We start from the raw sequence: 27,321 nt of genomic DNA, 5'->3' as shown, positions 1-27,321 counted from the left end.
CCTTAGCATTCATTTTTAACTCTCTCCTTGATAGGAATCAGGAAGCTTAAGGAATAAGAAGATATCAGCAGGGTTCTAGAATGGAGTATACAGGGCTTTATCCAAACATTTTGGGCTTCTTTTTTTCCCTGAACTCTTCCCTGCCAACCCCTCCACAAACTTCTTTTTAATGTAACATTAAAGAAGAATCATCTTTTAAAACGGTAAAAATCGTGTAAATGTGAATATATGGTTACTGATGGATAATCACTAAGACACCCACGAAGAAAACTGATGATCAGCATCCCATTTTGGTAACAAAATATTAAAAAATCTTTCAGATAAGTGGCACTGCCCTTTTTCAGTGAGTTAAGACCATCAGCTCCTGATCAAAAATTGAAATATTYCATAGGAAAGCAGATGACAAAGCACCAGGGCTGCCAGGGCCCCTCATTTAGACAAGGAGACAAGGAAAAGAGAAGAGAGCTCTAATGCAACCCCTACATCACTTATTGTAAGACACAGAGAAGGGTAATCTGCAGCTATAGCTCTCCTACTTAGAAGGCCCATGGATAAAAATTGACACAGTGTCTCTAAAAGCAATTTATATCTCCTGGCTGATCCAGCTCAGCACACTCAAAGAGCAACCAAAGAAAAGGCCCACGTTGTTTGTCTTTAYAGAAATCAACAACCCAGGGCTACACTTTGTCTATATAAGAAAACTCATTTTACCCTCCTCAGAGAGAAAAAATATTTTGCATATCCATTTAAAAGAGCTGAACACTTTAACTGTTATAACAYTTTGACTGTTAATACACATTTAGACTCTACAGGTGGGTGACAGCACTGATGGGAGGGCAGCACAGCATCTGCCTCCAAGGAGAAAACTCTGCTGAGACCCAACTCAAAATCAAGGGGTTTTCAAAACTCTTCGCCAAAGAAGACAATATTCTACCACTGTTAGGAAATTTTSAGATATTGTTTTCCATGCAGATATAACTATAGCGTCTCGCTCAGTAGATTCACATTAAAAAGCAGAGGAATAAAATTTTCACAATTTCAAGATGGAGTTGAGAGAGAAGCGCAGTGCTTGCTCAAAATACCAACAAAAGGCTAATGAAGTCTCTAGAATGATTCTGATGATACCCAATAGCRTTTTTCCTTTTTTAATTTCTTCAGGATTCCTTGTTCTTTGAGCTAATTCTACCACTCAGACCCAAGAGAGAATAAAGACTCAGCTGCATAACATTTAGTCAATACAGATAAGCTCACAGAAATATCCCCTGCAAAAATCAATGTGCAAATTCAAGTAGGCCACTGTGATCAGGTGGAACAAAGGTTGTACAAGGTTGCCAATTATTCTGGCTTCTCTTATATTTTTGGAATATTTAGAAGCAAGAGGAGTCACTGCCTGCTAGGATAGGATCTAGGTAAAACTTKGACCACTGTTCTACCCTTCTCAACYARCTTAATTCTAATAACACTCTGTAATTAATAATGCTATATGGTGCTGTAAGATGCTTAATAGCCATAATTTTTGTTAAGAKATAATAATGTTTATAACCACCCTCCAAAGAAAATATTAGGGAAAAATGTACTTTCCCGAAAGATTGATTTTCTGTCCAATTAGAGAGTTTTATCACCAAAATTTGCTACTGAGAGAAAAAGGTACACCAAACCAATCATGTCTTTTGCCATTTTTGTATGTCCAAAATAAAGATCTACCCTCTGGAAAAAAACTAAGCAACCCCATCTTCCCTGAGAGTGCAATGAATGTACTTTCAGTGTGAAATCTCCATTTCAATAGGACCATCTCTTTTCAGGCTAACACTGGGACATTTCAAACAATTATATAATCATTAAATTAAGCCCAAAAAGCTTCTTTAAGGTATTACTGCCATCACTGTATAGATGGCTAAAGKAACTACAAAACAGTTTAATGACTTGCCTGAGATTGCACAGTAAACATTTGAGAAAAATGGAAAAATGATGATTCAAAGAGAGCAAAACATTCACAGTTTTTTTTTTTTTTTAAGCTGTTCACAGCCTGAAAAGCAATTACTTAGTGGTCCTCAAAGAATGCCATGAAGGATGCTTATCTCTATTCCTGAGCACYGAAAATTACCAGTGACAGACAGCAAAAAGGGATTGCGACCGGGAAAAGAATGAAAAAAAGCGAAGAATTAGGTCTACAGAGCTCATTTCTCTCCAGCTCACAAGGCAAATCTGTTGGCCTGAAAAGCAAGCCGGCTGAATTGCAGCTTTGAATGTATTTCTGATGGTATGACTCCACAGCTGCAAAATCCCAGCTGCGATTAGGGAACCGTAGGGCTGGATCCCATATCAGCTCTCCAGCTGATCCCACATCAGCCCCAGCTGCTGTCTAGCAGCACGGCAGGAACTGCAGTTGTGTGTAAACAGTTGTAAAACACCGATTTTGGGGTGTTGGAATGGGCTGAAAGCGTTTAGGRTGGTTTCAGTCCAGCGCTTCAGTCGGGTGAATGTGAGTTCCCTGGGAGAAGTCACAGAGCGGGGTTTTACACCCTCACACAGGTGATGAGGGGAGTGCTGGGTCTTCAGACAGCCAAAAAATACAATCATTGAATTTCAAAGTGACTTTGGAGCAAACAAAACCACTCATGATTCCAGCTGTGAGCCACTGTCTAATGGTTAAAAATTGGGATGGTGCCCTTTTCTCCCATTTGTCTGAGAGGAGGATTCTCGTGTCTTCTGCACTCGAAAGAAAAGCTGCATGGAATGGTTCACAGATGATAAGGATAAATTAASAGAATGATTACATCCAAACCCACAAATTCCTGCCTTCCTCAATAWTCAAGTTGCACCCTAAATGATCAATTTTGGTGAATCCTTCTAAGTACAACCTCTGAAGGGTACAAGAGAAGCTCGYACTCAGCTGGTGTAAGTCTAAGATAATTTCACCACCAGAACATATTGACAAAATTAAAAGGACTTAGTGCTTAACATCCACTCAATCATTTATTTCACAGCTTAWTATGACCTGTGGCATGGGGCTATGCCATCCTTCCCTTCCTGGATCCCCCATGCAGTCCATTTAACATTTAGAGAAGGAAAAAGGTGTTGAGGCTCGAAATAGATCTCACGRGCAACAGCACACCAACACAGCACACATCTCCCCACTGCAGTGTTTTGTTTCAAGCCTCCAGTGCTGCTCAGGAATTCCACATTTCATTCTTATGTAGAGAAAACCACCTCTCCACCTCTCCAAGAATTAAGCAAGACTCGAAAGAAAAAAAAAAAACAAAACCAACAAACCAACAGCACTCAAAATGCTGAAAGCTGTCACACCAAAGACAAGACAGAAATGTCTACCAGCCATCCTCTGCAAACACACCTCCTCTCTTTCAGTTTGTTCCAAGTGTAAAGCTCCAGAAGAAGAGGAGATGCTCTGCTATGAACTGTTGTCCAAATAATTCAGAAACATTAACCAGGCCAGRAGCTGTTTTGTAGATAAAGATGAGAGAATGTGAGGAGCTGCCAGTTCCCTTCCTGCCTCTCACAGGTCTCTGACTTTACCTGTCTAATCAGCAGAGCACCAAGGAAAAGCTCCCCTTGGTGAGGGCATTTTCCTGCTCAGAGTTGGCACACAGGGTACGAGAGGCATTGCCTGATACTGCCATGGTTGGGGACGAACGCCAACCCCATCATTGTGAGCAGACTGCTGAGCACTGACACCACAAMGGGAGCACTCAGGGCCAGCACTGCCAAAAGGGGATGTTTGGCCTGGCAGGGAGAAGAGAAAAGGATGCCACAGGGCTGTCCTAACTTATGCTACTGGCACTGCTCTTTGGGTAGATCTCACTGTCTTGAATCGGCAGGAAGACGCCAGAGTTCAATCCCCAAAAGATTCTTCAATCTGTCACAAAGAACAACTAACGGATATTGAAAGGAAGTAGGTAATTTTTTCCCCCCCATGCTAGGGAGATTCTCCAATACACAGTTTAAATTTCCCCTTTGGAAGAGAAAGGACACAAGCAGGAATTAACCTAATTTAAAGATCTCTGCTGTTGGCCTACAAAAGGAACAGGATGATTCAGTAGTCAGAGACTGATTTGCTGTCACCATTTATTCCAAGATCCCTGTTTACTCCAATAAATCCTCATGCTCTTACCTTACTCCAGAGGACAAATAATCACCAGCTCTCCCTCATCCAACAGGGCCAGGAAGATAAATACCCAAAGCCACTCAGCTTTGGGCTTTCATGGTGCTCCTTCACAGCTCTCTTTGCTCTTGCTGTGGGGTCCTCCAGGGATGATTTGTCAYGGTCTGTAGCAAGTTTCCTAACAGCTCCTCACACAATTCAGAGACAGCTTACTTCATTGTTCTCCTGGAATGCCTCAGGGGGTCTCCTCCTTCCTGCTCTTCCCTTYGCCAACTTCCACTCCCATCCACCATCGCAGCAGGGATGTTATTTGAATCAATGAAAATGTTTTGGAACAGGGTCCAAGGTAAATTAGTTTGCATCCGTTCCGAATTCTGCTACAAACTATATTTGCATCCCACAAAACATCTCCAGGATAGAAAACTTTTAAAGACAGTGGGGGCTCAAAGATCCCCACGTTTATTATTGACCTAATCTCTTCCTTAAGAAGAAAAAGTAATCTTGTTGCAGCAGCAGTTTGGGAGATACTACTTGAATAAAATAATACTAGGAATAAACTCAGTCAAATCCCCTTTCTWACAGGTTATTAARTCCTCCTGGAGCAGGGGAAGTGTCRAAGCTTAGGACAAATGGCTGGATATATTTTTTTTTTACTTTCACATGTGTAGAGTAACTCCAGAKCCTTGAAGGAAAGCATCACTTCCTCGGGTATTCTGATCCAGTGAGCTAAGTTGAAATTCATTCCAAAACATGTTTCCCATCATTACAAAGGGACATTTGAGTCAACTGTGTTCTCTAAGTGTTATTTACATCCACTTCTCAGGATTTCATCAAATGCAAAGTGACTACRCTGATTGAACGGACACAGCTCCTTAATTGCATTCAGAGAAGAGAGCTGCTTGAATTTTATTTATTTACTTACTGATTTATTATTATTATTTAGCTGACTGCCTCCAACTGCAAGTATGTCTTTGCTGCTCCATTAACCTGATCACATATCTGTGTTTCAAGCTCAGCACRGAATGTCCACACAGGAAATATCTCTGCAACATTTGGGCAAGCCGTGCCCAGCATTTATGGCCAAATCGTGGGTTACATTTTTAATGAACACATACCCAGGTTTCCTACACAGCAAACAGATATTCTCCARGAGATTGTGCTCATCAGTACATTTYTTCCCTTTGCTGCCCCCAAARGAAATGTCCCTTTGCCATCACATTCCTAACACACAGTGTTTGCCGTTGGTTTATATTCCTCTGCCAGCAGATGTTTAAGCCAGATGTTTCACTGCCAGTYTCTGGTTGGTTCACAAACCAGAGAGTTTGTTCTTTGTATCTCTTAAGAGAGATAAAAAAGTAGAAATTCACACAGCACAGTTGGGTTATGMTTCCAGCTACCAGCAGAGCACCTGGGAATTTCCAGTGGGGTGAGGAAARTAAGTTTCAATCATAATTGAATTGGAATTTATTCCAATGTTGACCAGTTCGCCCTTCAAGCTAAAGGCTGTAGAAATTCTTCCCACTATGGTACTCAGAAATAAGCATCTATTTACCATTTCCTGAAACAAGAAAATTAATCAAACCACTGTTCTCCCATTTTGTGTGACTAGCCAGCAGAACATGCATTTCAGAACATTCACCCGCTCAAATTTCAATGCCAAATATATCCCTGTTAGAATTCAGGGCATTGTGCTACCCATTAAAATAAACCCTTTAGAACAAGCTATTTAGAATTCTTATTCCTTCTGCTCCTGGGCAGATTACCTCAGCAAACTCAGAAAGTTTTTCCTTGCCATCCCTTCATCATTAGAATGGCCTGCTCAGAGTTCAGTATTGACACTTGGTGTCCCCTGTTTAATCTGATGATGACTACAAATGTCAGGCTTTTTCCTCTTGGACCAGGGTTGCCATGTGATGCCTGTCAATCCTCTACTATGCCTTTTTACCTCCCTTCCAGCTGCTGTTACATTGCATGGTGAAGAAGAAATTGTTTTCTTTCTGCTGCTTATAAACATCATCATTGCACTTCAACATAGCAGGGGGGAAATAATTACAAATGCTGAAAAACATTGCTGAAAACAAATGAAAAGAGAAAAAAAGACAACCCTTCTCTTCAGGGGATTGATGTATCAATATATATATTTGATACATGACCTTTCTATGCCCAGATGCACTGCAGATATGTCACGGATCACTCTGMATAAATAAGGTGATCTTCCTCCCAAATGTGCCACTTGCAAATCTGACACAATATTAGTAAAAAAAAATAAAGAAATTATTTACAATGCTCGTTTCTGTTCCCTACTAGACACTTATCTKTTTTTTTACCTCCAGGTAGGGCAATATACAAAAGCAACTCCCTTCCCAAATCCCTACTGGAAGCAACAGGAATATTACCTTACAATCAGCTCCACACAGACTAATGTTTTATTCATATCACTCAACTTAAAAAAAAAAACAAAAAAAAAAACCAAAAAAAAACCCCCACAACAATCCAGTTAATTTTATCTAAATAAAAACCACAACGGGGCTTTTAAATGATTTCAAATTCTTTTCTTAACCTGCTGACGTGTATTTTACCTATTTGGGGTGAGTGGCATCTAATGCMGATGCTGAGAGTGAAACCCCAGAGATATTTACAGGAAGTCATGGAATCCTGGGGCCCTTCCATATATGCTGCAGATAAATGGATTATTACTGACRCGATTTTTAAAACCAGTGATCAAAGACAATTTCATTTCACTTAGCCAAAAGAATTTCAAGGAGGAGAAACAGAGAAACCTGCTGCCATTTTCAAGTTTGATGGCTGCTCTTCCCTTGTAATTCTTCCCCACCACCACCTGTTTCATATTTGTCATGAATATCATAATTAGTGAATTATTAGCCAGAGAATTTGCAAGAATTTACTTGTTATTTSTTAGAGATTCAGGGAAACTGACACAGAAATGAAAGCTATGGTTTGGAAGACATAAACCCAGGGATTTTTTCCTGGGATTTGAGCTTGTTCCAGATCTGAGGAAAGTTTAAGGCACACTAAAGATTTCTGAATGCTATTAATTAGACCATATAACATTCTCTCTTATTTAATACAAAACAGTCTGCATAAGTAATAGGGGAAAATATTGCCATAGCACAGGCCAACAGGGAGAAAAGCTACTTAATTAATTGGAGAGGAAGAATTATTTTACAAATGCAGAACTGCTAGGCCAGAGTGTCCCCAGATCGAGGTGTGTTGGCAGAGCAGCAGAGTGAGGCCAGAAGGGGGAACCAGACATAATGTCCATCAGAACAAGGAATGCTGAAAAAAGCTGACACAAAGAACACACTTTTCCCACAAATATTACATTTCCCAAAACACACAGTACTCTAAATAACTCCTGGAGTCTTGGCTACCACATTGARGTAATAATCAGTCTACCTGAGAGCAGCTGGAAAAAATCTCCTCTATGCTCTGWGGAAACTGCCCTATCAAAGGTGAARTATTGTGATCATGGTTTGGGCTGGAAGGGATTTTCAAAGTCATCCTGTTCCACACCCCTGCCATGGCAAGGGACACCTTCCTTCCACTAGACCAGATTGCTCCAAGCCCCGTCCAACCTGGACTGGAACATTTCCAGGGATGGGACATCCCCAGTTTCTCTGGGCGGTGTGTTCCAGCTCTTCACCACCATCAAAACATAGATTTTTTTTCCTAATATCTAATCTAAACTTACTCCCTTTCAGTTTGAAGGCATTCCCTTTGATACTGTCACTCCTGGCCCTTGTAAATAGTAAACCCTTGTAAACAATCTCTCTCCATCTTCATTGTTGGCTCCTTCAAGCACTAAAAAGCCACAATTAGGTCATCCCAAAGCTTTTTCTTTTCCATTTCTCTCAGCCTCCCACTGGGGGCAGCTCTGCAGGGTGGGTTTCACATAAATGGGGCAGAATGCCCTCCCTCATCCTGCTGGCCACACTCCTTTGGATGTGTTTGGCTTTTTGGGCTACCAGAGCACATGGCCAGGTCATGTCCAGCCTCTCACCAACCAGCACGTGTTCTTAAACCTCATGTGGCCCCAAGCTCAAGCTTGTCCAGGCCAATGTCCTTCTCTGAACCCATCTGACAAAAACATGCTATTTTCAAGCAGCGTCTCTATTACCAGGAAAAAAAACAGCAAACGGAGCTCTCTGAACAGTCCCCACCAGTAGTAATGAGCAATGAGCTTGGAGCTTCCAAGGTCATTGGCCTACATCATGCTAAACAGGAACTTTCAAGAATCCCAGTGGATTACCAAAGCAAAAATAAGTAAAAATGAAAAGTGGGRGAGACTGGCAGACAAAAGGCAGAAGGAGAACTGCATGGGGAGAGAGACATACACCRAGAATGAAAGGGCAAAAGTGTAAGACAGAGAGAGACAATTCTGGATGGGAAAAAAATTAGGATCTAACTCCCTGTGGGGGTAAAGAAAGGAAAAAAACACCATATGCTGGGATAACAAGGAAAAGCAAGCAAAATATTTACATTTATTTTCACATTGCTGAAAAGGTATGAAGCATAAGAAAATCCAGCTTGGTTCTCCGGGGGTTTCTCTGTATTGTTTTGTTTACACACAGAGACCCAGGACTTTGCTTAGAGCATCTTCCATTAGCTCTGGAGAGCAGAATTACAAATGAAAAATCAGATCACTCTCTGGAAATGATGGCAATATCAGTCTCCTATGGTTAATAAGCTTCTGCATTGTGGAGGTTTTGGATGAAAGTTCATGCTGCAAATCCAAATAGCACTGGGCAAACAGCAGATTGGAACCTTGGAAAAAAATGCCAAATACTGGCATCAGAAATCCAGAAAAATGAGAAAAACAACACTCTCACCATTTGACAATGTTGCTTTTCCTTCCCTGTCTCCTGCAAAGTGACACAAATACTGGAAAGAATCTAATTTTCAGTACCCTCCTTGTTACCAAAAATCCGAACACAAATTGTAGACTATAATTATAAACCAGACAGTGAAACATGAACAAACTGAAGACAACAGCTGTTCCCCAATCTGAGGCTAAGAATACAACATTATCAGCCCCAAAAAGCAATTACAGCCTTCAGGACCTTTAAACCAACAAAATCTGATAATCAGAGTCAAAGGCTGAGTTTCAGCATCCAGCCTGAGATTCCAGTCCATCATTTGTGACTGCAAACCAGTGACAAATTGCTGCATCAGGTTACAAGATAGTGGCATCATTTATCTGGCACTGAAATGCAGTTAAAACATTCAAATATAATAAAGTGACACCTCTACATCATGTTGGGAAGCAAGCAGGAAACAGCCATCAACCAAAATTAGTGCTCCAAGGGAGGGAACTGCACAAATGTTTGACACATCATCGAGGATTAGTGCCCTGTTAAACGAGATTCCTCTGATGACAGGCAATGACAAGAGTGATGGCTAATAGCCTGGGCTATGGATTTTGCAGACCAAAGCACAAGATGCCACATGGCCTTGGCTCCTCTGCTGAACTCACTGCACAGGGCTCACATTTGTCTGACTCTAGAGAGAATTCAACAGCCAGAACAGAGTGGCTCAAAAGGTGTAACTGGAGTAAACATTATCCTTTACAACATCTGAAAAGATATATTCTTCTTATGGCTGCTTTGGATTTTATTTAATTGCTGTGGGGTTTTTTTAACCTATTTTATGTTCAGCAGGCACTCTGGAAGCAGAATACACTACAGCAACCTACTCACCAAGCTGAGGGATCCTGGAGAGATGCACAGAGGGTACAGAGATGCTTTTCTTCACTCTACTGTTTCTTGTGACTTCTCATATTAAATGAAACTGGAATTTAGAATTTCTCCCYGCTTTGCTTGTTCATCTTTTCTCCCAGCTTGACTTTTCTTTTTTAGCCTTGCCCTTAGGATTTTTTACCCTTGGCTCTGCCATTCCAAGCACTTCTTTTCTCTGTACTCAGCCGGGTCTCCCTCACTGTGACTTCAGCTGTAGGAGTTAGCAAAATTGGCTGCTTTGATTAGAAATGTGTGAGTGGAAGGCAGATAATAGCGTGGTTCTCTWCACCTGATCTCCCAGTGAGGGGTCATTGGCAGGGGTCAACAGCTGAAATAAGTGTCTCATCACATGAAGAGTTTGTGGAGGAAAATCTGTACTGGCAAATAAAGTGGAGCACAGCAGCACTGGGAGCTGGAGGGGCCTGAGTTWTCTRTATATTTAGCTTGGTTTGTGTTTAGCAAATTTTGTTCTGGGAAGGAGCTTCCAAGAACTGGAAAGAAAGGGAAGGCCTGTGTTGAACAGCAGAACAGACTCACCTGAGGGACTGGAAACTCCATCCTCCCAAAATGGGATTGATAAAGGAACAAGAGGAGCTGTAGTCACCCTTCCACCGAGGCTGTTCTCTCATCTCCTACACAACCAGTCTGCAGGAATAATCTGGGAGCAAGGGGATTTCCTTTAGCCAGGTCACTGATGGGCTCTGATTAAATTATCTCCAGACTAATTCATTTGTTGATTGGCACTTGTAACACAAAGACCATTCCTGATCATTTGACATTGGCCATTGGTGTGTCACCAAGTTAAAGCCTTTACTTTGAATGTGACTGTTAYGAATGAAATGTCAAGTAGTGACATTTGATATTTTGCACCAATTACTGCCCTGCATGAGGGCACATAAGCACCACTTAAGCAGAGTCAGACTCAGGCTTTTAGGAGTTCAGGGATCAAAAGAGACAGACYGCTTGTCTTGTCTAGGTTTATAGACTGCATAGCTATTGAGAGTCCATTTTCCTCTCCATATGGAGAGAAAAACAGCCCTTATGGATAATGAAAACAGAGAGATGGACTCAAGGAAGTTCAAATGGAAAGGTGCCTGTTTGCCACACACCCTTTGCTCCTCTTGAACAGCCACTGGTGCATGTGCCAATCTGAAACGGATTGAAGAAATAAAGAGGTACCCTTGGGTTAAACGTGACACAGAGAGAAGAAATCTGAGATCAAATCACACACTTTCCATCAGAGCTGTGAAAGCTTGCTCCATTATTGCTTAACTTGAATGGTCCAAATGAGCAGAAACAATCCTGCAGRCAATATTCCTGTGCCAGGTGTGTGAGAGTCAAAGTCCTGCTCCTTCCCTCAAGACTCTTTTATCATCCTTACACTTCTAACAGCACCTTGCTGCTGTTTTTGCCCGTCTTTCCCATGCCTCATGCACGTAGGAAATTCCAGATCTGAACTTCCATTCCACTGCATTTCAGAATCAAACTACCAAACAGTGGTGAAAGGAAAAAAAAGAGGAAATCTGAGGAAAGAGGGAAAGTCTGGGGATGTATCAGGGGACAGAACCATGCTTTCAGTACAAAACGTGATGCTAAACAGGCTTTCTTTAGAGAAAGCTTAGATGTGTAGAACTAAACTTGGTGGCTTTTTGAAACCTTTTGTCCGCACGATTTTTGAGACAACTGTTGAAACTGAGGTTTATTCTTGACAAAGATGTAACACTGGGGTGCTTCAGAAGTTTCAACAGAAAAAGGACTTTCAAATTCTCAGCTCAAGGCGCAGAGGCTATTATTCCCGTGAGAACACGCACTTCCAGCTTTCTTATTTTCTCTTTTGAGCACACCACTGACCCTACCTACAGCTTCCCCCAGCTGTTTGTGTAGCTGCCTCTCSTTTTGGAGTGTGTTGAGAGGAAGCCAGCATGATGGATAACAGAAGTCCTTTGACATACCATGTCATTTATCACATAACAGCCTCAATCCTGCTAAGRGGGCCTTCTCCATATGTCACTGTCAGCTCCTGTGCCACCTCAATGCATCAAAAAGAAAAGTTTGAATATGAAGCACTGTAATTCCTAAGTCACAGCTCATTGCAGCTTCCCAGACATGAAGAACCATTCTGTCTATCTGCCAGCTTGTTTGTTTAATTTTCACCGTCTCACATATGTGAGAAATTAAGTCTTCAGCGTGGAGGAAAACCAGAAAAAGACAGAGGTCCAGCAGAGAGAAGGAAGATAAAAATCTCAAATTCCATCAGGAATCCAGGATGACATTTTGAAGTGAAAAAAGACAAGGCAGCCTATGAGCAATAGGTATTAGGGAATTACTGAGAGTCCCACCTTCTTCCCACTCAAGGAAAGAGATTCTTTAATGGGCTGAGAGGTTCTYTAATGGGCTGATGTGAATGCAGCAAGCTTAAAGCAATGCAGATAAGCTCCTGAACTAATGGACACCTATCTCATCTCTTCCGCTCTCAAAGAATACAAAAYGCAGTGAAAGCTTCCAGGAAAGCCTCTTGAGATTATCCAGCAGGTCCYGCTTTGGGCTGTCTAAATTAATCAGAACTCACCCCCCAGTGCAAGATTTCAGCAAGTCAGTTCCCAGGGTCACCTGAGAGCACAAACAAGAGGAGGCTGGAGCCACTGCTCCTCTCTGTCCCCTGACACAACTCCAGGAGCTTTGGCACCAACGGCGATGGAAGGCACGAGTTTGGTGTAATACCAGCTTGGAACTGCCTGGAGCATTCACATCTCATCCTGAGTTATCCTTCCCTCCCCAGTATGAACAGTCAAGGCCATGACTCCTCATTTCTGATCCCAAAACATGCCTGAAATGGGGTAAGATCCCTTTTCTCAGCTTGCTCTTACAAACCTCCCTCATCCTGTCCTGCTCAGAGCCCCCCAATTTCTGCAGAGCACCCCCAGCACCACCTGGGCACCCACAGCTCTCCAGAGCAGAGTCCAGAACGGGCTCTTTTCAGTTCAAGTGTCCTTGAATGACCCATGARTGAGCAGAGCTCTCATCTAACCAGGCAAATTGTCCTCCCACCCACCCTGTCTATGAATCACCATGTAGAAAGTCAAAGTTATAACCTTCCTTTTCACATCCTTTTAGCAAATTACATTCCTGGCCCAAACTTACATGAATCATTTCATAGACCCATTTCCCAGGTTAGATAAATTTGCATAGTTCTTCCAGTGATTCACAGACTCCCCCGGCGTCAATGGTGTTAAACTCCCAAGAATTAAGATGTCATTTTGGATCACAATAAGTGATTTAAAATATATGGTTTCCCACTTCTTTGGGTCATTGTCATGCAGTCTTAATAYATTTCCATTTCATAAAGATACAGTTCCATTTCAAAACAATCACAGGCGAGCTACAGCTTGAAAATTAACCTCTATTATGCTAACCCTTAATAGGGTTACTAATATGAAGGAACTTAAACATGAGTGGGTTTTTTTCTTCCCCCAGAAACTGTTCTCTGGTGAAAAAAAACATTTCTTTCATCCTTCTGTGATGCTTACATTGCCACTGTCCATTCCTGACATCTACTCTTTCTTAAAGAAGAACCACAGAAGAGATATTAAACAAAATCTKCTTTAAAAGCGGTATTTCCATTTGCCATAAGTCAGATGACTCAAAAGTTCCTATTTTTGGTGCAAATTTCAGTGTACTGAAGGYCTTTGAGCAGTTTAGCTTCAGCCCAAATACCTTTCCATTCCTGTGTCAGATTGGACCTCTTCATCTTCTCTGGAATAKTTGCAGCAGATACTCTATATAGATATATTAAAAACATGAAAAAAATGAGAGCCCATTGAGCCTCCAGAAAGCCTGTGAGCTAAGCCACTAAAAAACCCTTTAAAGGCCTTTGTAGTCCTATAGGCAGCTCTGTCCCTGAAGCTGCAGGACAGAGCTCTGAATCACCAATATTGCTTCTGCTTTCCTTTGTCTCTCAGAGCTTGGCATAAAGACAGACTTGTTTATGTGTATGCAGGGAAAGCAGGAAGCTTAAGAATGATAATTCAGCCAGGGGCAAGCCTTGGTCATTATTTGGGCCACTAGGCAAGGAGGTTGAATTATGGCTTGCYGTGACAGCACCCTAAATAACTGTTAGCAGGAAATATTATCTTACATTACAGARACAATTACAAGAGTTAACCATTTGGAAAAGGAAATCATGCTGCTGAAGAGCTGCCATTCAGCCACCACAGCTCACATTCCTCGGATTAAAATAGAAGTTTCAAAGGGAGAAGAAGAGAAATCAATCCAAGTTTATGTCCAAGTAATGCAACATGTTTTCAGGGTAGCACACACCAAAACATATGCATAYTTGTGTTGCTGATTTGCACAAACCCATTCCCGCAGGATGAACACCATAATTGAAAATGAGAGCACAAATGGCCACTTAAATGCTTAAACCCCAGCTTGAGTAATTGTGCATGCAAACACGCATCTCCTTTTCAAGCACAACTGCATCCTTTCAGTCCTGGCAATCTGGATCAAAATTATTTTATATTAACATTATATATGCATTTACATGCAYGGAATACTGGAGCATTTGGACCTCAGAGTTCTTGGCAAACCTCAAAGCAAACTCCTTATTTAGGTTTACATGAGGTTTAAGCAAGAATTAGCCATGGCAGAGTCGCACATGCACCACAGCTATTTTAGAGAATTAGATATGTGCTCTTCAGGGACCAACCCATCTGAGACTGCATGCAAAATTATGGTTCCAGAGCTGCCACAGGTGTTTCTCAGAGATTAATAAAATACTCAGGGAAAAACACAAAACAGAAGGGCTTTGATTGCACCTAAGTGGTTTCTTTTCTGTGCTTTGCAACATCTGCTGCAGACCTGGTTGCCACAACTTCTACCCAATGGCTTGAAATCAGAAACCCAAAATATTCAGAAGGGTCCATCATCACTTATGAAAGAGCCAAGGCCAGAGGAGGGACAGCTTGACTGAAAATAAAGCAGGTGCTTTGTTATGATAATTTGAGACCGAAGATGCAACAAACTTCTGTCATCAGTTCACTCTATCAGAACASATAAACAGTAAAAACAGGGAGAGGTGTGACCACTGTCAAAGCCAGTTGTGGAATGATAAACTCCCAGGGAACCCCAAAATTGTGYGGGACCTGCTGCTCCAGCTGGATCCCTACAAATCTATGGGGCCTGRTGGGATTTATCYGAGGATTTTCAAAGATCAGCTGATATAATTGAAAAAAACCCTTCTCAATCATTTTTGAGCAGTCTTGTGAATCAGGAGAGRTCCCAGATGACTGGAAGCTGACAGGTTTTGTCCCAGCTTTCAAGAAGGAGGACCTCAGGAACTATAGGTCTGTCAGTGTCACAGGTTTGGGTTGGATATTAGGAAAAGGTTCTTCACCCAGAGTRTGCTGGGTGCCAGAAGAGGCTCCCCAGGATGGYAATCACTGCAYCAGCCTGCCAGAGCYCAAAAAACATTTGGACAATACTCTGGGGCCCATGGTGTGACTCTTGGAGTGTCCTGTGCAGGGCCAGGAGCTGGACTCGATGAWCCTTGTGGRTYCCTTCCASCTTGGCATATTSTGTTACTCTGATAAGTAACAGCCCTGAGCTGGGCTTTTGTTTTGATAAGAAACTGAGTAATGAAAATATACACTTGATTTGAAGTATTTCTGCTGTTTACAGCAACAGAGCCTTTTTCTTAATATTCTCCTTTTTATTTAGGTTCCCAGCTGTATTACTGTTATGAACTCGAAGGCTCAATGTCGTTGATATGGACACTATTTGATTTTTGAGCAGACTACGTGCTGGATGGGATTACATCCCATTCAAAGCTGTCTAGAGACAGACAGAGAAGCAGCACAGTTCAAGGGTGCCCTCACCTGCATGTCAGGGAAAGAGACAGAAATTATTGTGGCTTAAAACAGACTAAGCTGCTCTCCACCTGAAATCCAGCATGTRCACAAGACCAGACAACAAAGTAATTCAAAAGCAAGCTCTCTTTTGTGTAACAAAAAGAGGGGRAAACAACTGTTCTCCCACTGCCTTTGGATTGCCATGCTCAGCCACAAGGTGGGTTTACAGCAGGACACAGGATTCACAGACAGGTAAACCTGCAGAGGGTTTGGCCATTCCAAGCAGATGGCTCAACCCACAGAGTGTCAGCTGCCTTTCCAGAGATCTCAGTCCAGCCCCAAAGATGTTATTTTTGTCATCTAAAAATATCCACGAGAAACATGGCTTAGTCTTCATCTCCCAGGGCTCCTTCTCCCCTCGYGTCACCACTCTGCTCTCACAGATTAAATCCAGGCCGGCTTTGCCCAACTCTGCATCCATCCAAGCACAGAATTCACTGCTGCTCAAACGAGGTGCTAGAGATTTCAATTATATAGACCAACATCTATCACAAAATGGGATGAGAGACCACCAATTTTTTTCCACGTCACTGGAGCAGGGACTTAAAGTCATGATAGTGCACCGTAGAAGTGACTGATTAGTGCAATAAACTACATGGCTACATAAAGCCTCTTTCCCTGGTTCTTCTCATTTCTGAATGGTATTAAAATAGTTTATGAGTGTTCAGCTGCTTTGCACTTTACACCCTCTTATGTGCCATAACTGTTGGAGGGAAGACAGAAAAATCATCACTTTTTTTAATCTTTGCATTTTTGTTTTTATGCTAATGACCTTTTGTTATCTAGCAGACAATGAATACTGGAAACATTCCTCGAGAAATAAGTTTACATTAATATCATTATTGCTACTGCTGGCAGAAGACAGCACAGACCAGAACTAGAACTGAGAGCCAGATTTCTGCTTTAGGCAGTGCTCTGTAAGAGCCAGGGTTCTTGGGAGGACCGGTACTTCTCTCTCCTTCAAAAACTGAGTTTTTGAGCATTTGGGGGGAAAAATGAGGCAACATGGGAGGCAGAGAAGGAAACTACTACTAGARATGCTGTCATGGGATATACATGAAAAGAATTCTTGCACTCACACCTTGCTATTGCCAGGTAACTTGAAAAATAAAAAAGAATATAAAACAGCTCTTCTCCAACTGTTACAAGAGTCCTTAAGTGTTTGCCATTTGTGGAAGACAAACAAAAGCCACCAAAAAGGTAAATTAAGATCTAGACTATAATGTTCACTTCCACTTCTCCTCTGTCTTCTGCTTCCCCATATTCCCTATGGGACATAATGCAACATATGATAATTTTGTATAAGGACACATTCAATGTTGAAATTCAATAAGCCAGTCCTAAAACACCATGGAAAAATTCTTACTTCTACACAACTCTGAGCATAGCATCATTTCCAAAGAATAAATCATCCATATTTCCATGAATAAAAATAATATCAGAGTTACCTGAGTCCCTACCAAGGTTCTGGAGGTAGGATGTGTTCAAACACCACCTTCAGCGTTCTGCAGGGTCCACCATCACTGGAGCTYTTCCCTGCAAATGTCCCCTCTTGCTTCTTTATTTCCTCCCCTCAACTCAAATCTATACAACTTCAAAAGCCCTTCAGTTGTTCYACCCATTCAAGACTCAAACTTTATAGCATTAAATCTGTGCTGCACCTTTTTTCCTGACTCCCAGCAGTGCTGCCCATTAGGTTGCAAAAAAGGTTTTGATTTCTCACACTCTCATTGCAGTATTGACTCAATTTTCTGGTTTYTATTTTCTTGATGCTTCTGTGGGACATTCAGCTGCGTTTATAAAATTAGGATGGCAATTTGCTRAAACCACTGGAGCAAATTTTGCCCGTGTAATTACCCAATTGCATGTGCAATCACACGAACCATGTGCACAGTAAACAATTCAACTTCAGCTGGACCTCTGCAGGTACCTTTTTGCACAGCAATTTTGAAAACATAAGCTCTCAGATGAAGCTTATTTTTGTAGAYGAGGCTCTTCACCACTTTTCTGCAAACACCATTTCCACTTGCCAGTTGGTTTTCCCCAACCCAAGGTCATTTTACATCCCCTCTCCTATCACWGCACTTCATTAGATTTTAATGCTACATTTGAATAACAGATTCCAGAGAGAGGGAAGGGGAAAAGTGAGAGAGAAATACATGGGTAAATGAAAATGTTAAAGAACAACATTAGCCAAAACACAAAGCAAACCCAGCATAGACTTTTTTAAAAGCAAACTCATGAAAAATCAGCTTCACACTTGCAAACCTAAGCTCCTGGTTTTTTTGCTCCTAGGCTTTCAAAAATTTCAGTGCATATTTCCCCAAAAATTATGTGTTTTAATCCTTAAAAGGSACCAAATAGCCATATAAAATGTGAAATGTCACTTGGAACTCCAGGGATGTCCAGTTTTCATGGCAAAAGAAATATTCCCTGATTTATTACACAGGGTAATAGATGAAGGTATATTACAAGAGACAATAACCTTCATTCCCAGGCAATTTCAGCTTTCCAGGTAGTGTGGGTATTGCAGTAAAGCATTGGACATTCTTCACTGCATCTATAAAAGTGAAGTTTTTACAATTTCATTTTGTGGACTCCTCTTTTCCCATCCTATGAGCAACAGCTCCATCTCTGCACCTACAGCTTCCATCAGGCATTAACTCAGGTAAACAGGCTTCATCTTGAGATGGGTGACCAAAAGAGCCCTTTACTGGTGATATGAGCTCAACTCCAAAATATTCAGCTTTGAGATCAGTGTTTGATGTCTCCCACAATGCTTTGAGATCAGTGTTTGATATCTCCCACAATCAGCTGCCAGGTACCACCCGAGTTCAGCTGCAATGATGTCTCAGTGCAGGTTTGTTATGCAGCCAGCTGGGCCTGGGTTTGCAGGAATATCCTKTAAATCCCATGAAGGAATAAAGAGACTCCTGATTTTTAAAACGTTTGTCCAGTTCCTGCACTGATGACACTGAGGTATCCTTCACAAACCTTCATCAGGTGGCTGTGGAAAGTGKTGGCAGCAGAATGTTTTCCCTGTAACCCTGAAGAAGAACAACTGCAAAGCTCAGAGCTCCACRAAGCACCTGACATTGCCAGGGATGAGGAGATGGCTCAGGATGCAGGAAAGCCAACAGCTCAGCATCCTTTCCACTGCCACCAAYCCCACTGCACAGCCTGGGGGATGCTCAGTCCCTAACAGGGAGCAGCTGCTCCTTTCCTGTCTCTCTGCAGACACAGTTGTGCTGGGAATAATATACCACAAATGGGACTCAAATAAGCATAATAACAAACAAAAGGGATAATGATACACAATCAAGCTAACAAGAATTATAATATAATTCAATCATCTCATTAACTTTGCTAAAAGCTGGCTTTGTACACCAGTCTCCTGGCTCCTGGAAATGTCTTCAAAGGAGTGCACACATCTGATTACGAACTCACATCATCAGGCAGGAAAACAGACAGGAATGCAGAACAAAAGGATTCCTTTCTGAGCCTGCAGAACAACCTGTTCACATCTGATATTCATGCTAACTCGAAAATGCAAGGTAGAACCTATCCAAAATGAAATAATTCCCAAGGCTAGCAGCTGAAGTGTTCAGCAGTCTAAGGCAGTGACATCACCAAGCCCAAACCCTGTGGTTATTTCAGTAAAATTTCCAGGTGACCTTGCACCACCTGCATTCATTGGGTAGGAAAGAGCAAAGGGACACACACAGAGCTCACTGGGCACCTTTACTGTTGAAGGGCTCACAAACACTGCACATGCTTCTGCAATTGGCAACGGGGAGACTGATGAAACACAAAACAATGCCTTGGATCCTTCCAGTTTCTAATACAGCCATTAACTAATTAGATTTCACGACCATTTAGAAGACAGATGATGCTGCAATCTCCATTCTATTAGCAAGAACAATATGGTGCTTCCAGGAGAAGCCTGCCAGCARGAGAATGAGGCCCTGGAATTTAAACAAACCCTAGGTCCTGTCCACAGCAGACTTTCTAGTCAAAAAGCAGCRGTTGTGTGGGTCAGTTATTGGGCTGGACACTGGGACCAGCAGCTATAAGCAATAAATTGTGTTCACTTCTKGCTCAAACTCCTGGAAGCACATGGGATGTGCTGAAGATAAAAGGAATTGTAGCAAAGCACCCAAAATTTCAGCTCTACAGCTTCTGGGAAACAAAAGCACCAAGCAATAAAGCCAACCACTGAGAGAAGGCTGGTGCCGAGTCCCCCAGACAATGATATCACACAGGCTCCTGTTTTAGATGCTCAGGCACACTATAAATTAGGTGAGGGTGTTAAAACAACAGCTGGCTGCTAATTAGTCACAGCCCCCCTCAGCAGGGTATCAGCAAAGTGGCAGAGAACATCTCGAGTAAATTAAATTTTAAAAAATCCTACTGCAATCACTCCCCTGACAGACCCTTCCTTCATCTCCCCTCTCAGCTTTTTATTTATTGTAATTACTTTAGTAATAAGATTTGTTTCCTTGTTATTATATATATTACCATGCAGGGCAACAACAACAACAACAACAAAAAATAATAGCTGGGAAGAGTTATGGAGCTTATTTATCTCCGTGGCTGTTATTGGGCCGTTGGGTGGAGAGAGCGATGAGGAGGTGGGGGCCTGGGAAAAGCAGTAAATAGAAAAGAAAGCATATTCCTCAGGAGCAGAGACATATGGGGGCATATTTACGAAGGAGGAAACACTGACAATGAGTGAATAGAGCTAATAACTCAGGGGGCCCAGCAGCTCTGGCTGATAAAGGAAGGAATAAACAACCCAGCGCTGGAGTGCTGTCAGCAGGGAGAGTCCTGGGGTGCAGCTGCTGCAGGGGGATGTTCATCACAGGGGGACAGCCAAGGATGGGCTGTCACATCAAAATCCAAAGTGATGGAGCTGGGGCACGTCCCAGAGCAGAGAGGAGCACAGGGGAGGGGTGGTGCAGGGCCAGGCACTGCTCCTGGCTCCACCGAGGAGCAGCTCACAGAGAGGAGAGCTCAGAAACACCACAGCTCATGTTTTTGCAGGGCCAGGCACTGCTCCTGGCTCCACYGAGGAGCAGCTYMMAGAGAGGAGAGCTCTGAAACACCACAGCTCATGTTTTATCTCGTGCTGTGCAGGCACTGYTACCTGAGCTCTCAAATCCATCACTGCCCTCTCGGTGGAGGAAACACAAGCAACACCTCAGGCACTGAAGCAGTGAAGAGCTGCAAAAATTTCTGCCCCACTCGAGGAAAATTAGCCCACACTTCATGTGCACTTCCCAGAGCCACCAAGCATTCCAGTAGGGATGTCCACAGAACCTGAATCTTTGTCATTTCTGAGGTCTTGAGGAAAGCAGCAGTGCACACAAACGTGCTGCCTTGCAATGTGCACCCCAGAGCACAGCCAGCCTATGAGAGGGTTGAGTCTTGCACAATTTACTAAATGCTCTTTTTTAATCCACATATGCCTCGCCTTCCACATATGCCTACCCAGCCACTTTTGGCAAAGYGGTGACAATTTAGGTGCAGAACTTCTGAAGCAAACGTGGGGACAGACTCATGCAGCATCTGTCAAAGCAGAGCAGCACACTGCTCCTGCAGCACCTCTCTCCTAGAGAGAGATTGCATTAATTCAAAACCACTCCTCTGCCAGCCTCCTCACATCTCAGCACTATCCTCAGAGAAACACACACACATCATAGATTAACCAGTCTGGAGACAGCCTTTGGAGTGTGCTTGCAGAGTGCATGGCACCAATTTAGAATKAAACTTCTCCTTCAATCCTCTGGCCACAGAGAAGCAATAAAGAGAAGGAGGGATGTCTGCAGTTGTACAGCTTTGTGTGACATCACCTCAAGATTTAGTCCTTGAGGATGCAGTTCTGCATCATAAACTGACTCCTTAGACCAGCCATTAGCTTTTTTTTTTTTTTTTTTTGCCTGTCCCTGATCCTTTCTGCCTCTCATAGCCCAGAGAACACAATGTCTCCATTCAGGAGACGAAGCATTAACAAAAGAGAGGAAAAGGTCATCTATACAAACAGTGTGTTTGGGTACAGAGACAAATGCGCTTCTTTTCCTCCTCCTCAGATCATCCTTCCAAACAGAAAGGACCAGGTTCCAGAGGCTGAGTGGGAGCACACCCCTTTTTCCCTTTGTAGTTTTTGAGGGAGTGCAGGGGAAAACCATTCTAAAAGGGATTTTAGTGGGCATTTCTATCCCTTCATTTCAGTAATTGCCAAAACTCCTAAGCTTTTCTCTGACAGGCTTGAGGAGGTACTGAACAAAACCCCTGAGTAAACAAGGAATAGACAGACAAAATTAAAGGGGAGGGAGYAGCAATGGAGAGGCAGAAACCCCAGAATTTCACCTGCCTTGACTCTGGGAAGCAAAGCTGACTCAGCCTGTGCTGAAGAGGCCAGCTGCACGAGGGAATAGGATGTTTTTAAACAGGTAGAGAACAGTCCGTGGCTATAATCCAAAACAATAATCAGGATTTCCTCTACCTAGCTGCTCCTATGGTTACCCCACGGCTTTGAAGAATTCACGCACCTTCCAATAAATTTATCTTTCTTTACCCAAAAAAAAGCCTCACCAGCTCCCATCTCCAGTCATTGGTTCATTAATTTATAAAATGCATCAAGTTCTTTTCAATGAAAAGCCTCCTTGATTCAACAGGAGTGAGAAAAGGGGAGCAGATGAAAAGGGGAACATTGAAAACAAGTAAAGGAAGAAGATGGCAACTCTTGCACACTTTTACACAGCCACACACACTACCAGTAAACCTCAGGCCAAGAACAAAAATATTTCTTTTAATACAGGAGGAACCAAGGCTGCTAAAAGCCACATATCTGAAGAAATAAGAATATCTGGGCCATGGGAGGYTTCACGGGATAGATGTATTGAATTGAAAGCAGAAAGGAATTATTTTCTTCCCTCCCCTGATCTCGTGATCAGTAAAYGAGCTGTAGCCAAGTACCTGTTCCCCTGCTCCTGTCCCACATAGAAAGTTKAATTTATCATAGAAGTTTTGATTCATCAACAGATTTAACTACAGTTCAAACCCATCTGAACCACAGAAGAAAAACCCTCGTGTGTGACACAGGCCAGGGCCCTACCCTTCATTCAGGTGTCACCAAGAGCCACGTTCTCCCTCCTGAAGGTCCCTTCTCTGCTACACTGACTCCCGACAGCTGGAGAAAAAGGTCAGGCATTCCCTCCRGTCCTGCATCTGATGGAAAATTTAACTGAATGTAGTGAGAGGAAAAGAATAAGGGGAAAAAGCCACAGCTGTTTTTTTCTTGTTCCTTYTGTCTGTGAGGATCAGGAAAGCATTTGGTGCCACCAGAGGCTTCGAATACCCTGGGGCAGTTCCCTGCTCTTCTGAACAGTCCCCCCAGGCTTCTTCAGCAGCCCAAAAGCTGTGACTTCTCAGCCTAGAGACTGTCAAAAAAACCCCAAGGTGCTCCCTGGTGTGCTCCTCACCCCAAACTGAAATAATTCAGTTAAACCTAACTCAGTGCCGTTGTTTCTCAAGATTGCTTTTCTGYTCCTGCCACACTCAACTGCACCAAAGCAGATGGGGAAATGCAGCTTAAGGAGAGTTGTTCCTCTACAGTTTTCTGCATTCCAGGGTTTGTCTGAGCCCATCTTTCAGCTTTTGCTGTGGGTTCCACTRCAATAACCCAGGGGATGCAGTTGTTGCCAAAACCTACAAAACCCCATCACCAGGTGGACACACACAGGTCACAGCCCCTGGTGGGAGGTGATAATGATGTCCTGCCCCTGCATCAGGCAGGACCAACAGTTACTGACCCACTGCTCCTCCACAAACACCCAAAGAGAACAGATCCCACTGTCTGCAGAGAAAAGGAGACGTGTTTTCCACCAAAGTGCAAGCCTGCCTTAACTTAGAGCRCTCTTCAAGGTTTCACACAGCGAGATTTATTTCATCTCAATGTATTAGAGGCAGAGCTCTGCCTTTTCCAGCCATAGTGTGGGTGGATAGGGAGGGTAGAAGGTAAAGAATGCAAAAAGGAATCGATATTTATCCAAGATCAGATTCAGAACCTCTTAGGAAACGTGGGGGGGAAGATTGAGAAGAAGGTGGGAGAAGGAGGAAGCGTCACTACACGGAAATATTTCTGTGAAAATTTAAGAAATCCTTACTCATCCTCCCCCACCAGGCTACACAAAGCATTAATTACAGCCAGCTTTTCCCAAGCATATCTTCCTTGCAGGAGTAATCTGTCCTGCTGCTTTGGCAGAATGGATAAACCTCCATTGCTCAGTAAAGATCCTTTTCTCTCCAGCACCACAAACACTCCTCAGAGATCTCATGGGCACAATCAGGACAGAAACCCGTGAACCTGACAAATTCAGGGCAGCACACCAGGCCAGGTCTCAGATCTACGTTTTCCATGCAGGGATGAACAAAGCACGAGGCAAAGGGAATYCTCCCAGCACAAACATTGAGGATGAGCCCTGCTGGGTGCACAGATGAGCCCCAGAATGAGCTGACACCACAACTCACTTGCCATTGATGACTCCATCGGGGTTCAGCATGGGTACAATCTTGAAGATGAAGCATTTCCTCAGGAGATCAGCAATGGGGTCAGTGCTGATGAGGAATTCCAGGGTTCCCTTCATCACCCAGCTGGCRTTGCTCTCACCAGGGTGGACACGGGCTGTGAGAAACACGTAGGGACGATTGCCTGGAAAACAAAGCAGAAATACCCCAAAACTGAGCAGGACTTCTCTTTGAATAAGATCTTTGCAATCTTTTATTCCTTTTTATTCCTTCTGAATTTAGATAACGACACAAAACGCATTTTAAGGACAATACATCCCTAAACAACCCAGATATTTTCTGAAGGTGCTATTTGTGAATTGATCATGGATTTGGTCCTCAGAACCAGCACAGAGCCAGTTTCATCCTGATCCCTCTGTTTGTTTCTTCTGTGAGACCTTACAGATATTTACACAGACCACTGGAGAGCATTCTGCAGGTGCAGGTTACTGCCTCTCCATATAGCTTTAGCATACTTTCTGGCAATTATTGAGAGTTTGATCCCATCAAATTTCATTAAGGTTTAAAAGGCAGAAAAAATTATTTAATTTTTCTGAGGTCCTGCTCCACTTTCAGTGTTTCACCATTAAGAATTCACAGCTTCCTAAATATCTAAGCAGATCTGCCCACCCATAAGGGCTCCAAGGACATGCAAGTGACCCGGTCTCTGGAAATAACTCATGTTGTAGGGTCAAAATTGTAATTAATTGAACTAAACTGATGTAATTAAAGAAAATGCACTAATATGTTCACCAGAGCTGCAGAGGTTGAGCACYCAAACCCAACCATTATTTCATAACCATAAAACAAAAGGTAGAAATAACAATGCACACAGCAAAGGCAGGCTGTTCCTTTTGGTGGAAAAAACTTTTTCAGTTTTAGATAATATAAATGCTCGCTCAGATAAGCAAGGCTGATTTTCAGAAGTTGCAACTAGAAGAATTCATCTGTTTCTAGCACTACTTTCATGCATGAGAAACAAGCYGTGGCAATTTGAGGAAGGGGAGAGGCTTTGGAGGGCTGCTTTAAAAAAAAATTAAATTTTTACTAAACAATTCACTGCTAATCTCTACTGAACCTATTTCAAAACAGACTTGCAACTTAACAGCAAAASTTTCCTTGTTATCAGATATGATATTTGCTGTTCCTGTGAAAAAGCCACTAAACACATTTGGTCTGGTTACAAGCCTCCAAAAACTCTCGGCATACATATGCTCAGAAAAGACCAAGTTTGACAGCAGATTCTYTGAAGATCCCATCTGTGCTGAGCACACTTCAGGCACGGGCCAAGGAAACAGGAGAAGGCAGAAGGAGACACCTGCCAGGCACGGGAAATAAAAGGAAAAGAGAAAGCAATTATCTGTCTTCAAATGATCCTTTTGTGAGCATTTGCTGTCTCAGGGGGTTGTCACAATTCAGCCYGACAGGTTTACTTCAGTTGGAGAGTTTTATCTGTCAGGGCATCACAGCCACGCCAGGGCAGGTTTGTCCTGCTCCAGGTACCAGGACAGAAAGCAAAACCAAAGGCATCAGCCTTTGTAAACAAATATTTAATTAAAAAGTTGAATGGTTTTGTCCTTAGCTCCCAAAGMCATCCTTCAGGTTCCAAATGCTTTACAAATCATTCATCAATCACAGTAAAATGGGGAGGTGGAACACCATCCCAAAAAATATAGGTGGTAATRAAGAGCTGCTTGGCTGTTTGTCTGACCAAGGAAAGGCTGTGTCAGAGCTGGGAATGCAGGTGAAATTTCTCATTTAACGTTCAAGCAAGGAATAAGCACTAATTTCTCTCCTTAACYATATATCCTGCAGAGTTCTGCTCAGTTTATACATTACAGCACGATTTAGTTACATTTTCCAGGGGCACACTCAGATTTAGAAATAATCCCCACTCCAAGCTCTCCTCTCAAGCAGTTGGTGGGCACTAGAAGAGTGAACTGCACTCCCTGCTCAAAGAGCTCCTGCAGAGCAATCCCCTTCTTCTCCCACCAAGCACCTGGGACTGTTTYTCAACAGCCACACATCAGGCTTTTATCATCCTTACACCTCGTACTGGGGGGGTTAGCACATTTTCATCAATGTGTACTCATAAGTGCCTTAGGCACTTATGGACTGCAAAAGACTCCTTTAGCTCCTGCAGAACCATTCTGAATTTTTTTTCCTCAAAATTAGAGCCCACTAGTTCTATTCTTCTCCAGCTAATTGTGCATTACCAACTACCTTAGTGATGCCTTATAATAGCAACAAACAAAAACTGGCTTTCACAAGGACATCAGCTGCATTTTGCCATTTCCAAACATTTTCTCCTTTCTCCCATCACYGTGATTTAGTGCTGTTTTGCAGGGCTCATTGCTGAGCTAAACTTATRGGGCTGTGCAGTTATAGTTGGGAATGAGGCTCCTGAGGACTTCTAATGGACAACAGCTGTAAATAGCACAGAGCAAAATAAAACGTGCTCTCTTTTGCAATTGATGAATACAGCTTTAACAACTCTTACCTCTTCTGTACTTTGGGAGAGAGCTCAGCATCTTAATTGAGAGGTTCATGCCTCAGTCAAAACAAGAAAAATAAAAAACTCTAAGCAAGGGCTTTCTTTTGTCAGAAACCCAGGACAATTTGCCATAATTCCGCTAATTGCAGCAGTGTGGGGCTGGCAGAGACATGAGTTCTGCTGTTTCTCTCAAGGCTCATCAAAGTCAAGCTTGTCTTACTCAGATTCAGTGCTGAAAAAGCTCCTGGAGTGTCCAGATCTGAAACCCCAAGAACCATGAGAGCAGGGAAAGAGAGCAGAGATCACCTACACGGTTTCCCTGTGGGTGACCACAGCCTGCAGGTCCAGCCAGGGAAATCTCTCCATTCCAGTTAAAATTTCCCTGGAAAGGTCTCTTCCTGCCACGCACATCCACAGCTCCGACATCCCACCCACAGGAGAGTCATGAGGAAGGGATGAACATGCAAGGAAACCACC

General features: G+C 42.7%; 1 protein-coding gene across 1 annotated transcript in view; it reads right to left on the bottom strand.

The window, feature by feature from the left end:
* Positions 1-27,321, bottom strand: part of AGBL1 (AGBL carboxypeptidase 1) — a 291,262-nt gene that overhangs the window by 132,067 nt on the left and 131,874 nt on the right. The window contains exon 18 of the mRNA XM_057365794.1: positions 24,315-24,495. Within this exon, the coding sequence (XP_057221777.1) occupies positions 24,315-24,495 (181 nt within the window). The remainder of the gene's footprint in view (positions 1-24,314; positions 24,496-27,321) is intronic.

Source organism: Malurus melanocephalus, unplaced genomic scaffold (genome assembly GCF_030028575.1).
Source record: "Malurus melanocephalus ecotype Western Australia unplaced genomic scaffold, MMel_1.1 scaffold_58, whole genome shotgun sequence".
In the NCBI taxonomy this organism is placed as follows: Eukaryota; Metazoa; Chordata; class Aves; order Passeriformes; family Maluridae; genus Malurus; species Malurus melanocephalus.
This window is presented reverse-complemented; position numbering and strand designations above follow the sequence as displayed.